Here is a 15079-nt window from a genome sequence, read left to right as displayed (position 1 = left end):
GAATGTATTTAGCAGGCACCAAAGAGACAACAGAGAGGACACCTGTCTGAAATGCAATGGGAAGGTAGGTGTTCCCACACTAAAAGCCTGATCCAGACATTGTGCAGAATGGACCTCTTGATAAGGATGATATCTGAAGGATGCCCTCTCCTGCAGAACACAGTGATAGGTTGGGTATGTAGGGGATGAAATAATTTTTTAGGTACTGTATTCTGGTACCAGGCTGCACAGGACTTTGTACACCAATGCTGCCACCTTGAATAGCCTGGTAGCTAAATGACAGCCAGTGCAATTCTTTCAGCAGTAGCGTAATATGATGGTGATATTCCGCTCCAGTGAGCAGTCGAGCCATCACATTTTGCAATAACTGCAGCTTCTGGGTCAGCCTCAAGGGCAGTCCTCAAATTGTCTTGCAAACAAATAACAGCAGGATCCCACAGAATCTAGAATTCCACTGCCTGGATCAGAAGTAAGCAGACCACGTACAAAAAAAAAAAATCCACCGGATGGCTGCCTGAGGATGCAAAGCAGGCAGAAAAGTGGGTGTTCTTCACCATCTTCACTGTTATGCAGTAGGCACGGCTATGTGTTCTCACTCATGTTCAGTCAGTTTTGCAGCACATCTTCTACGTTCTGCACTCTACTTGTCATCCAGTTTGTTTCACTACCATTAGGTCTCTGGTAACCCAAGATGCAGAATGTGTTCCACAATCCTTATCCTCTGCCATATTCCATGCATAAACATACAGCCAGGAAGTGCCCACAGTGATTTCCTCATAATATAGCTGGCAAGGGTGCTTAGAAGACTTGCAAGTTGAACCTGCAGACCAACCACCCCATCGTGGGGGACCCCAGATGTTGTTGGACTATGTATCTCCCATCATCCTTAACCACTGGACCATGCTGGATGGAGCTGACAGGAGCTTCAGTCCAACAACATCTGGAGAGCACTGGGGTTATGTCCGGGAGTCCACAAAGGCAAAATCATGCAAAGTCAGAATGAACCCAGGAACCGCCCCAGCAATTTGAGATCTCACAACGTCTTGGACAGCCCCACAAGGGCCTTGTACAACCACTTGAGAGCCCCGTAGGCAAGGCACATGGCTTAAAAAGCTGTTTCCGTGAATGAAAACCCTTCAGATGGCCCCGCAATATCTTGCGAGAGCCTCCAGAGCCTGATAAGCTAAGGTCTCCCTCCCCTTTTCTATTTATTTATTTATTTATTTATTTGTGATTCATCTAAGCTGTGATTAGGTAAGAAAAAGAAGCATAGGTTGTGGACCTACTGTACTGTGAAGAACCAGTTAAAGAGGTTGTTACCAGAAAGTAGGCACATGATGTTCTGCCTTATCCACATGGAGGAATTCAAACAGTTTGAAATATAGCACTATAACACACTATTTATGAGATTTACTACAGTTCCTGATGAAGGTAGACACCAGAATGGGAGAGGATGATCTGTGTGCAGGGCTTCCTTCTGCTAGGACATAGCAAAAATGTTGGGTTCTGAAATTAGACACTTTTCCTTCTTACTACAGAGTGACAGCAAGCAACATTGCTGCTAGTAAGAGACCAAAGCCAACTCTCTCACCCTGCCTCCAACATCCATGGAGTTTTGCTACAAACCAGTAGGATAGTCTGCCTTATTGCCCTTTGCCAGCATGGGGATCAGTAGGTATGGAGAAAGTAGATATGAAAGAGGCAGAAACACAAAATGGGCATTGGCAGTCTATCAGCCACGGCAGCGGACAAAGAAAGATGGGTACATTAGTTCCTGGCTCGTAAACTACACCTATCCTTCTTTCTTACTAGTCTAAGAAGAGTGCACACCAGGACAGACAGTTGTATGAGAACAGTGCTTTTAATTGATACTTCTTTACCGTGTGAGAACAAAAGCCCAGAAGGATCAATATTAAAACACAAGGGTTTACCAACTCAGTGAAGGATAAAAGTGGTCCCTGCAAAAGCATCTTAAAGCTTAGAGAAATTGATGGAAACTTCAGAATGACTGATGTTAATGACAGTTATAATCATAATAACTACTGTTTTGAGGACCCTATAAAACAAGATGTACATAAGGCCTTAAGTTCAGCTCCTACCCCTCCAAAGCCTATTTATTCAAGACTTAATAGGTATCCGGGCTGCATATGGAAGAAAGAAGAGAACCACTCCTAAACAAGTCCATTTCTAAGATGACAGGAGAGATGAAGCATTCAAATATGGTGCAATAGTTTCTATCTGACACAAGAGGAACTCAGGATCAAAGCTCCCACACCCCAGAGTATTTTCCAGTACATTTCCTGTCTTTTCCAGAAATACTGGTTTCAGCAGCAGTGTTTCAATTTAGGTTACAAATCAGGTTTACTTTAGCTTTTCTCAAACTTCTTTGCACAGTATGTGCTTAAGTAAATGGCCCAAACCAGTGTTTTTCAACCTTTTTTGGGCAAGGGCACACTTGTTTTATGAAAAAAATCACGAGGCACACCACCATTCGAAAATGTTAAAAAATTTAACTCTGTGTGTAATTCTTGAATAGGAATCAAATAAACACAATTTTTCCCACGGCACACCAGGCAACATCTCGCGGCACACTAGTGTGCCGCGGAACAGTGGTTGAAAAACACTGGCCCAAACGTTTACTAATTTAAGGAAAGCTTCTGACAAACCAGTGTGAGGTCTTACAGGTTCTAGGAGTCCATAGAAACCTAAGCAGGCCCATATTAATATTTTCATTACATCATTTTTTTACTAGAAACAGATTTTCTTGTGCAAAGACAATAATCTACTATTTGATGGTTTGGGAGTACAGTTCCCCCAAAGCAACTCAATTAATTGTCTCCAACAGAAGCTTCCATAGAAGGAAAAAAATAAATTTAAAGTACAGTACTGTATTGTAAAAATAGTGACTCAGAACTGCACAGCATATTGAACATATGCTGAAACCAGCGACAGGCAAAACATGAAGCACTTTGGACATAAATTAAGATAAATGCTCTTCCATGAACTACAATTTCGTGGGAATTATTCTAATTTATGTCAAGTGAGGAAAAAAAGGAATTGAAAGGAATTTAGCTTGGGTCTTCAACCATGTCTTAAGGAGTAACATTAAATAGAAAAAAACCTAATTTTTAAAAGAATTTAGCAAGAATTCCAGATGTCAAAAATGAACAAAGGTTTTAAACTTAAACATCATGGCCTTCATGTTTCCAGTCCCACTCCACCCTATAAACAATGTTTTTTAAAGCATAAAATATTCACAAAATTTAAATTCACTTATTAGGATTTATGTAATTGTGCCTTTAAACAGTCAGTTCAATTTCCAAAATAACATTCTTACATAGTTAAAAAGTAAGGTTCTGTCTTTCCTTTCTACCATACATAGTCTTTATCTATTTGAATTCCTAACACATCTGCTTATCTATTTAAATAACAATATCCTGGAACATTTCAACTTTAAAAGAAGATTGCAGGATTTTTCTTGAACGGCTATCTGAGAATTAGTGTCTGCTACCGTACATGGGCCAGTACACTGGTGTGAAAACTCGCAAGGAGGCGCACAAAACCTCTTCCTCACATAACTTATTTCCAAACTTAAGACTTGAGTAGGCACATGGAAAGTTCTTATTTGTTGAAGGATATTTCATGTTTTGCAAATGGGGGCCCATCAAGGTAATGGTCAGGCAGAGAGAAGACACAAGATAGCCAGTCCAGCCACAGCCCACTAGGATGACTTTCATTCAAACACTTAATCTGCAAGATGCGTGAGGTGAAAAGCAGGCAGGAAATTCTGAGATAAACTAGCTGCTTATGACAAGGTCTCCCCCTTCCCCTCTCCATTGGCATGGCTTTCCAAAAGGATAGAAAAGGTAAAGGTAAAGGTACCCCTGACCGTTAGGTCCAGTCGCGGACGACTCTGGGGTTTTGTGTGCTCATCTTGCTCTATAGGTTTGTGCTCGTGTATTCTATATACCACCTTTCATTTGAAATCACAAGGCAGTGAACAGTTTAAAAAACCACAATACCAAAAAAACAACCAATTGGCCAGGGCAGAAATGACATTAACGAATACAGTGGTACCTCGGGTTACATACGCTTCAGGTTACATACTCCGCTAACCCAGAAATAACGCTTTGGTTAAGAACTTTGCTTCAGGATAAGAACAGAAATCGTGCTCTGGCGGCGCAGCGGCAGCGGGAGGTCCCATTAGCTAAAGTGGTGCTTCAGGTTAAGAACAGTTTCAGGTTAAGAACGGACCTCTGGAACAAATTAAGTACGTAACCAGAGGTACCACTATACAACAAACTGGTATTAAATGGCCAGCAAAGGCTTGAAAAAATAAGTGAGTTTTTGGCAAGGACAGAAGTGATTTCAGTGTTATTGCTTGCCTTAATACAAGGGCAGAGAAGGGTAGATTACACAGAGAGGACACCACAACTGAAAATGTGCTTTTTATGCTCAAGGGCAAGCATAAGACAGTTTCTCAGTATTAGATATACTTATAGGCGAACAATATGAGGTTTTTGCATTTCCCCAAAGCTGCCACTCAGTAAGAACTCTTCTCTAATTTAGACTCTAGTCTAGGCCAACACAGAAGGTAATACCTACACATACATGAACCCAACCACCTTTATAGCAACCACTGGGGGAGAATCTAACTTCTCCATGACTTTTTCCACACTCATAGATAGGCTGATTGGGATGAAAGCAGTTCACTTCTAACTTCTCAAAATATCTGCACTGCCAACTAACTCAAATCCCATTAGATAAAATTTAAAAATATTTTAGGAGTGCTTCTGTCTCCACCTCCTGGGATTTTTAGTTTTTGAAATAAGCAGTTTTAGCATCCATGGGTATTTTTTAAGGGGGAAGAGAAAAACAGGAAATTTGGTGAAAGGAGAAAAGTGTTACCTTAACAGATCTTTTAACACATAATGGTCTGCCAAAGCCACTTAGAATGAGAGCCAGGATAGTCAATATGACAAAATCCATCTGGAGCTCTTTTTACAGTAGCACTCTCAATGTATGAAATCAAGACTCTATTTTAATAAAAGAAAAACATTAACTCATTTTGTTAAAAAAACTTATTAAATTTATACAGTATCCTTCCTTTCCTCCAAGGAGCTCTGGGCATCATATATATTGCCCCCTATTTTATCCAACAGCTCTGCAAGGTATATTAAGCTGAAAGATAGTGGACTAATTCAGCATTATCCAGGGTCGTTCAGCAAGTTTTAGGACTGAGTGGGCATCTAGCCACTGTTGCCATGCTGCCCTTTAGGGGAAGAGGGAGGAGGTAAAGAAGAAATCACACTCTCCCCCAAGTCAACAAGAATAATTCCTCCCTTTGTTTAAGCATGTCTATTTTACCTTTTTAAATTCAATTTAAAAAGGAGGGGGGGAAGCACCACACTTCCCACAATGCTTTGGATCACTGCTATAATTTGAATACTATCTTGCTTGATTCCTCCAGGTCTTCCATCCATATCTTCTCATAAACTTAAAACTCAAATCATTTGGAGACTTGAAATAGTCACATTTTAAAATAATGCTGTAGTTATCCTCCTAAAGTCTTAGAACATGCCGAGGCAGAAATAAAATAAAGTTAAAAGAATAATTGTACGGTTTGTATTTTTTTAAAAAAAACTATAAATATCATGAAAATAATTGTAGATTAACTCTCATGACAGAAGTAGCTACTCATATCATAGTTTCAATTGCATATAGGCTTAAATATTGGTTTTTAAATCTTTTTCTTATACAGTAATTACAGAAAGTAAACCACAAATTGACTGCAGTCAAACTCGACATTAACTGCAGAAACAATTAATTCAGCACCAACCACTATAAGCAACTTAAGTTAGCTGTCTAATTAGCAAACCTTTTACTTAATGCTGCAATGCAAATGAAAGTCCAAGTCACATTACGCCTTTTTTTTAAAAAAAGAACACTTAATTTAAGACTCCAGCTTGCAAAAACAGTATGTACCAGAAGTATGTTCATAGTGCGCAAGGCAACTGCTGGGAGCCCCACCTAGTCAGGCTTGAGTGAGTTAAAAGCAGTCCTCCAACTCAATCACCACCAAGACAAATTTTATTAACATATGAATTACTGAAAGCTCATGTGTAAAAAACAAGCATTACAATAAAATCCTGTGATTAAAATTACAACACTGCTTATTTACATTGAAGTGCAAAGGTAATGTAGGGAATGACACAAAAATAAGAAAAACTCAAGTCTGAATTATCGGGTGCCATTTCCATTTTTAAAAAAATGAAATTTCTAAAGTTGCAGTCCTCTGCTGAATAGCACATAACTGTTTGGTACCCTGTAGCACAAACCCAAAGCAATTATTAAAGCAAAAGATGTAGGGTAGAATCCAATGTACAATGTTGTGACATCCGCTTGCTCAGCAAGACTTCTCCCCTACAAAAACCCGGGGGGCACACAGAGGGGTACAGATAAGGCGAGAGAAAGGTGAAACTCTTCTGAACAGCATAGGATACAGGCCCTAATGTCATTCAAAAACATGTCAGTTTAAACCCAGAGTTAAGTGTATCTGACATTGGCCAAGCCCCAAAAAGCTGGTAAATTGGAAGCTAAGGCCAATGCTTTAACAGACTCCCTCCATAATAATCAATGATGATGGGCAATGTCAAGAACTGTGCTTGCTTGCTTACAACTTTAAGTCTCCATGCACACACCACTTCTTGGTCTTTCTGGCCGAAATCCAAAGGGGGAAGGTACGAGTGCCTGAGACCAGCAAAGATGCTCCACACTGTCCTTGTCCTGTATCACCTTATGGAGCATCAGAGCTCGACAGTGTAAGGCCCCAGTGTAAGACCTCCACATGTTTTCCCCACCACAGTGGAAGGAAACAGTGAGCAGGGCCCACTTACTGCATTTATGCCTTCAGAAAGGCAGCATGAGGCCCCCAATCCATACTTTCTTGTCCTACATCAACATAAACATAGGGTGGGAATGGGAGCCCTTACACTGCAGAAAGGCAGTGTAAGAAAATGATCCCTCCATTTCCTTCTCCCACCACCTGGAAAGCAAACCTGGAGACCTGAAACTCTGTCCTGCCTTTCTGCCTTCATTCTACACTAGTGGTAAATAAATGCATGTCATGTATCTCAGAGAGATACAGTGCCACAGTCACCATCCCTCCAGTTATATGCCAAAACCCAGGAAATAATCATGAACATGTCCAGCAGCTCCAGCAAGCCAGGAAGTCTCTACCTTGTGTACTACAGTCTAACCACTGCACCACACTGCCACACTCCACAAATAAAAGAATGGGCATTGCACATAGCATCCACTAGACGACTCCGTTTGCAAACACTGAAGTCTGGTGGGGGGGGGGGAATCGCTTCAGAATTAATCTCAGCATGCACTGTAACTTTGCCAGCTGTTGCTGCCATAGGTTTAATGGAGCAGGATAAGCTTAATAACCTGACCAAACCAATGAAAGTGTGCTTCCCTCAGTGCCCTGAATGTCAGCAGTTTTCACCAAAATTGGAAAGAAATGATATGCCTGTTTGAAAATTGGAGTAAACAGTAAGTTGTCCGTTTGCAGCACAGTACCTCTGGAAATTTTTATTGGATCTGTTTTAACCTTGGCACATTTGTACACTTCACCAGGTATTCCCTATATTTCAAGTTTCAAGTTATTACATCAAGATGTCGTTTTTTATGAGCAATAGAATTTGAGGCTTATGATAACAGAACCTTAACTTAAAGAGCACTCTTGTGCCTTCTGACTTACTGAAAGTACAAAATGTTTTTATCATATTGGACCAAAAGAATAAGAGATATAAGGTGCTGCTTTATTTTACAAACTGATGAAAATTATTACATAAGTTAACACTCCCATTCAGAACAAGTGTAAAATGCATTATTCCCATTAGGATTCTTTCGCATCTTCTTTACACAAGGGTACAAAAGTTTAAAAAGGTACTGTTTAATTAGAATAAAAAGTTAAAACCCTACTATTTTTTAGAATGAGAAGAGCTCAATTAAAACTTTTTGGGGAAACTTGCAGTTTTATCCTGTCTGAATACATTTTTTGGGGAAACTTGCAGTTTTATCCTGTCTGAATACATTTTTTCTGTGATGTGGTGGAAGTGAAAACTTTTTCCAGTCCTTTACTTTTCTGTGGAAAATAAGCATGCTAAATTAGATCATTCTTTGGGGCGTTAGAAAATTTTCCAATTCTATTTCTTCCAAAAGCCCTGCATAACTTCAATTATTTGCTCTCTTTAAGGAAGGCTTAAATGCCTATTTCATTCTTACTCCCTTCCTGGGGACAGGCACTGCTATGCTGTTGTACAAATGTTGGTACTAGGGCACAAGATTCATTAAAATGCTACTGTTTCCACAAAAAGGAAGTGCTTTTCAGAGTGCTCACATGGGTGCAGTAACATCTAAATTGCAAGATGTGACGATCCATAAAAAGCCTGAGCATATTCTTGTAGTACTTGTGGTACAATTATACTCATACAGTAATCACAGTACCTGTGAATATGTAGGAAAACACTACAACTTCCCTTGATACAAGATACTGCTGATTCTAAGCCATGGGTAGGCAAACTAAGGCCCTGGGGCCAGATCTGGCCCAATCACCTTCTAAATCTGGCCCGGATCAGCGTGTTTTTACATGAATAGAATGTGTCCTTTTACTTAAAATGCATCTCTGGGTTATTTGTGGGGCCTGCCTGGTGTTTTCACACGAGTAGAATGTGTGCTTTTATTTAAAATGCATCTCTGGGTTATATGTGGGGCATAGGAATTCGTTCTTTTTTTTTTTTTTCAAAATATAATCCGGCCCCCCACAAGGTCTGAGGGACAGTGGATCGGCCCCCTGCTGAAAAAGTTTGCTGACCCCTGCTAAGTAGTCAGAAGCAGTGCCCCCCCCCCGCCCCTTCCATTCCTAGCTCAAATTTAAAAACAAACATCCATACACTCATCCCTCGAAATGGGGAATCCTTCATGGTAAAGCTGCTCCACACACATTGAGTAAAATTATAGAACTTTTATTCAATGCAGAAAATAATAATCTGACAGAAACACTCTAATACGAGTTACACACTTATCACTTTATTAAAAAAAAACAGTTTATATAAAACTGCTCCTTCGAACATAGGCTTACAGTAAGATCCAAACATGTTGCTTCAGAAGCCCCATTGAGTTCAATGAGATTTATCCATTGAATTCTATTCCTAAGTATCATATTGGAGCCTTCATGTACCACCACAGTTGCAAGTGGAACTCTAAATTGCTTGTCTTCATACAGCCAGGCAGCCAACATAAGAATCTATCTATTGAATAACTATGTCACATGTATGTGGTCAGCAGATGTTGAAAAGGCTTTTCATCCGATCTACTTTTGAACAATCCTATTCCACTTATCAAAAGCTTTAAAATAAGGATATCTCCATTAACAAGATATCCTAAAGAAGCAGTTATTTACACATCATTAAAGCAGTTCAATTCACCAGAAAACTACAGGAAAAGTTATATTATAGCTAAGCATAAAAGCTGCTGGTTGAAAATCTTACATTTTGATCATTTATTTTATGCTTACAGGGAAAGCACATGATATACTACATTAAAATAAGCAACCCTCAGTCTGCAGTCCTATACCCCTTACCTGAGAGTAAGTCCTATTGAATTAAATGACACTTCTGCATATACATGTACAGAATTACATTCTGAAGTTTTATGAGAGGGGAAACATAGCTGCAACACTGAACTAGCCAGTTGCACCTACCATTATTTATCCTAGGAGCCCCACAGTTTTGAAAAGGATGTCTCACGAATTTTACATCATCCCATTTGCTCACAAGATGAAACAAGCACCTTGCTGCTTCTCCTATGCAATCCTACACAAGACTGCTATCATACAGGCTTCTCACAGACTCCTCAACACAATCATGGTTTTAGAGACCTCACACAGGTAAGCACCATTAAAAGCAAGGGAGACAACCAAATAGAGATCCACTTGTCCAACATGTTACCCATCCCCAGGCAAGGTGAACTGTTATAAAGATAGGGCTGCAACAAAATGTAGTATTTCTGCATGAGTTTGGAACCAAAATATGCCCTATTCTTATAAATGTCATATTAATTAAAACAAGCTGCCTTGTAGATTTTAAAATCCAATATTCTTTTTAAGCTGAATTCCTGTTGAATACTTGGATTTCATTCCATGCATATATGCACATACGATTTTGTTGTAAAATGGCACAATTAGTTTTTATCCTTCACTATCTTCAATTTTACACTACATAATTAGATCTGTGTACTGTACAACTTTTGTTACTAGAACTGCTCTTACCCCATCTGCATGTTTTTGCCTATGGACAGAAACTTTCTTTCAAATCTGCTGCAGTTCCTTTTTAAATAAAAAATTGTAAACACCCTCCGAATTCATTAACCTAAAATTAGAAACAAGCTGCTTCTATTCTTGAATCAGCATCTAAATAGAGACTTTGGTCAGATTTAAATACACTGCATGGATGTGCAAATACATTATCCAATTAAGTCCTAATTATATAAATGGTTGGTAGGGAAATGTATAGAACTACTAACAGCTATTGAAGTTGCAGGCCAAATAAATACTTGCGATATTGTATAGTGCTGAAAGTTAGTTTTTAGTTCCTGTTTCAAGGGCATTTTAAAATCCAAACCAGCAAAGCAGAAGAACACACTGGTCAGAGAGCAGAAGAATTTCCCTAATCTGCTGAATTTAAGAGAACACTTCTCAGTACAGTAGCTACTTCCAAAGAAGCAGGAAGCAGCAAAAATCTGTGAAATACAACCCCTGCCCACCTGCCACCCTTGTAACACTGTTATATGTGAAGCACAAAAAGGAGAAAATCAGTCAATGAAACAGTGAAAAACTTTGCAGTATTCTTCAGGCGATGTTAGCAAGCAAAATCCATGCAAAGCACACTGCCATTAGGTGAGAACACAAACAACCCTCCACACATCTGCTGAGAAATAAATTCCATGGACGTTGCTTCTCACTATGCATGTGTAGGATTACAGTACAGTCTTAAACTGCAATCCTTGACACACCTACTTGGGGGGTGAGTCTCTCTCAACTCAGTGAAACTTCAGAGCAGACATGCATAGAGCGGTTAAGTCTGCAAACCTGGCCAAACTTAACAGGAAGCAAACCCTACCGACTTCTGTGGGTTTTATTCCTAACCATATATGGAACCAGCAGCAACCTTATACCCCACAATAGAAACCTTGCTACTGCTTGTCAAGTGGACTTACAACTCCTCTGTATACATTTACATGATAGAGAGGAGACAGAGGAGACCACCTTCCAGTATCTAAAGGGCTGTCACATGGAAGATGGGAGTAAGCTTGTTTTCTTTTGCTTAGGAGGCAGAATCTAACCAAGGATTCACGTTAGAAGAATGGAGATTCCAACTAAACACCAGGAAGACCTTTATATCCCACCTTTCCTCCCAAGAGCTCAAGGTGGTTCTTCCCTCTCTCCATTTCCTCCTCACAACAACCCTGCGTGGTAGGTCAGGTGGTGAGTCAGTGGCTAGCCCAAGGTCACCCAGTGAGCTTCATGGCCGAGCAAGGATTTCAACTTGGGTGTCCATGGTTCAGCACTCTATCCACTACAACACACATGTGGGTAGGGTGGCTCTACCACCAGTGGGGTTTAGAGAGAAGATGTACAGTCAAAACAGCAAGCACAAAGTCAGAGGAAGCCCTAACTACTAGTCACCAAACTAGCAGCCCCCCCCCCGCAAAAAAACAAGGACATTTGGGCATGGTGGGTGAGAAATGTCGCTCTAGATCCGTGGTTCTCAACATGGGGCACACGCCCCACAGGGGGGCAATTTGATTTTTAAGGGGGGAAATTCAAAGATGAGTTATTTAACAGTGAATGGCCTTTTAGGCTTCCTCCACATGAATAGGAGTTCACTTTTTGAATAATAAGAATTATATGGGGGGGTTGGCATCAGGATTTTAGAGATGCTTAGGTGGGGCATGGCCAAAATAAGGTTGGGAAGCACTGGTCTAAACTAAGCACTAGCTCAGTTGGTTAGAGCATGGTGCTGAGAATGCCAAGGTTGCAAGCATGGGGGGGGGGGCAGCTGCTCCCCCAAATCAAGAAAAAATCCTTGAGTAACTGAAGTTCTGGCACTCCTAACAAAGGTTTGCCCGCCCCCCAACAAAAATCCTGGCTACATCCATGGTTGCGGGTTCGATCCCGGTAAGGGACAGCTGCATATTCCTGCACTGAACTAGTTGATCCTCACGGTCAATTCCAACTCTACGATCCTGACAGCTCTCATTTTGTAAGAACCATAGGAGTCGGAAGGGACCTCGGGGGTCATCCAGCCCAACCCCCTTTGCAATGCAAGCATCTTTGTGCCCGGCGTGGGGTTCAAACCCGCGACCCTGATCTCCTTCAGAGCCTCGCGCTCTACTGACCCCCGCCCGCCGCCGCGGCTCCCCTTCGCTCTCCGCGCTCCTCTCTTTCACGCATCCACCCATCCACACGTGTGTCATTCCTCCGCGTTCTCTTTACCTCCGAACAGGTGAGGCGACAGGTGGGCGGGCAGTGAGCCGATGACGAGCCGGGGCCCGCCGCCGCTGCCATGTCCTCCTCCAGCACCGCCGCCTCCTCCTCCGGCCGCGGCCCGTTCCCTGCCCCCTTCCTCGGGGGTGCTGCTGACCGAGTCCTGCGAGCCGTAGAGGCCGCTGCTGTTGGGGATATTGAAGGCAGAATGAGCCGCGCGAGCTCCGGACGCGCCCGGCCCGCCCAGAGACCTGCTCCGGGGCGCCGGCGCCGCCGCTCCGCTGGGCCCCGCGTGGTGCTGCCCTCCCGGGGCCAGGTGCGTGTACCTCGCCGCGCCGCCTGCCGGCCGCCCGTTCGCACCGCCGCCGCTACTGGAAGGCAAGTCCCCTCCGGAGTAAGCCCGGGTCCGGCCATTGGGGGCGGCCGGGCCGCTCTGCTTGGCGCCCATCGCCCGCCTTTGCTCGTCGCCGCCGTCTGGCTGTGGTTCCTCTCAGGCTCGGCTGCTTCCCTGTGCGGGTCCCGCCGCCGGCGGGGCGGGGTGGCGAAAGCGCGCCGCCCTCGCTCCTTTCCCCGGACCCGGCAGCTGAGGGAGAAGAGCCGCGGCTTTCAGCGGGCGGGCCCGGCGCTGAGGCGGCGGTGCCTCCGCCGCGGCGAGTCCCTCAGAAGAACGACGACGGGCGAGGGAGAGGAGGACGGGAAAGCAAGTGCCGCTCCGCGAGGGAACGCAGCCGCTGCCCAAGCGCTCGGCCCCGCCGCTCCGGCCATCGTCGTCGCCGCGGTGGTGGTCGTCGTGTGAGGAAAGCGGCGGCGGCGGCGGCGGCGGCAGCAGTAGCCCGTCGCCCGCCTCAGAGGCCGCTCGCGCGCTCGCTCAAGTGTGAGGCGAGGGGGGCGGCACCTCTGCGCAGCCGCGCCTCCCTCGCTCGCTTGCCCGGCCGCCGCCGCCGCGCCGCCATCATGGGAAGCGGGGGGGGGGGGAGGGGAGGCTCGAGGGCCGCCGCCGCCTCCCGCTCCGCCTCCTGTCTCCGTTGTCCGTTCAGCGCCGGGAGGTGACAGGCGCCGCCCGCTTCTGAGGGGCCGCGAGGGCGGCCTAGACCGCTGGTTGGCCTGTCGGAGTTGAGGAGGACGTCCCTTTCTCGACGTGCCTTTTCCCGCCACAGAGGTGTGCTCGAATTCATCATCATCATCATCATCATCATCATTATTATACCGCCCTACACCCGCTGCTTCACAGGATAACATCTCAACACAAACACACAAAACACATAATCGAAATAGAAACAAAAACCACACAGTAACTCAAAATAAAATGGGGGGGGGGAGATGCTTAGCATATCTAGGTAGGAGCCAATTCCTAGGGGCCGAAATACCTTTGCTCCCCGCTCCCAATTTGAGGGGGCTGCCCCACCAAGTGGATGGGCATTGCTATTCTAATTGTGAGTGTGTTCCTTGTGATCAGTTATGCAGGGCTTACCTGTCCGTCCGTCCCACAATATTTGATTAAAGTTGGCAACCCTGGCATACATACATACATACATCATTTTATTTGTATGCCGTCTTTCCGTAATTCAGCCCATGCTCAAGGAGACTTGCAGGGGGGGGGGGGGATCACATAAATACAAACATAACCAGAAGTAGTTGCAAGCAATAAAGGAAACATCAAAAAGTGCACAGCCCAAACTGAACAATTTCCACATAATTTATAATAAGAGCTGAAATAAAGTTACAAAAGATCAATATCAATAGCAGCCATAAGGACAGGCCAAGAGTCTGTTCAGCAGCCTTCTGTTTTTTGTGGCTGGAGTCAGTCAGGGCCCTGCCTTCCCAGGCCAGGTGGGGGGGAAAGCCTGCAAGGCAGGGAGCAGATCTTCCAGGGCTCACAGCCAAAGTATCTGCCTTTCAGGCAACTGTTAAAGGTAGAGCAAGTGGGGTGGGGTAGGGGAGAAGGCGACAACTCTTAAACAGCAGGTTTACGTACTGGTAATTAAGTATTTACTGGTATGAGGGAGGGGAGGGGTTGTGGTTACATTGCAGAGCTTGGGTTGGCCCCGCAGGGTGACCTTGGGCTGGTTTGCTGTAACTTCGCCAAAACCACTGAACAGGTTTGAGCTGTTGGGTGAAGGGTGGGCTGAGCATGTGACAAACCGTTGCCGGGTGTGATAGGTACACGCTGCTGCTGCATTTCTTAAAGTGAAGAGGGCTGCAGTTCAAGCCTGCTTGGAGTCTCACTCTGGAAACCCTAATTACGTTTCAGAACACAGAAACATAAGAAGAGCCCTGCTGGATCAGAATATCAGGTCTATGTCTATCGGGTCATTCTACAATAGCACTACCAAGCTCATGATCCCCATCCGCTTCCTCAAAGGCATCCTGGGTCACGTATTTCATTTTTGGCCAGCAATGGATGTTCAGGAATCGTCAAACATATTTGGTCAGACAAGTGCACTCTACGTATGCTCGTGCCATTTATTTCTGACGCTCCTAATTCCTAATCATGACATACAGTCAAACCTTGGTTGTTGAACTTGG

The 15079-nt window shown here is 43.9% G+C and overlaps 1 protein-coding gene across 2 annotated transcripts in view; it reads right to left on the bottom strand.

Annotated features, from left to right (window-relative positions):
* Positions 1-13277, bottom strand: part of ZNRF2 (zinc and ring finger 2) — a 53247-nt gene extending 39970 nt beyond the window's left edge. For both annotated transcript variants that reach the window (XM_033164895.1, XM_033164894.1), the window contains exon 1: positions 12563-13277. In XM_033164895.1, the coding sequence (XP_033020786.1) occupies positions 12563-13001 (439 nt within the window). In that variant the 5' untranslated portion in view covers positions 13002-13277. The remainder of the gene's footprint in view (positions 1-12562) is intronic.
* Positions 13278-15079: the final 1802 nt, after the last annotated feature.

This window comes from Lacerta agilis, chromosome 12 (genome assembly GCF_009819535.1).
Source record: "Lacerta agilis isolate rLacAgi1 chromosome 12, rLacAgi1.pri, whole genome shotgun sequence".
NCBI classification, from domain to species: Eukaryota; Metazoa; Chordata; class Lepidosauria; order Squamata; family Lacertidae; genus Lacerta; species Lacerta agilis.
This window is presented reverse-complemented; position numbering and strand designations above follow the sequence as displayed.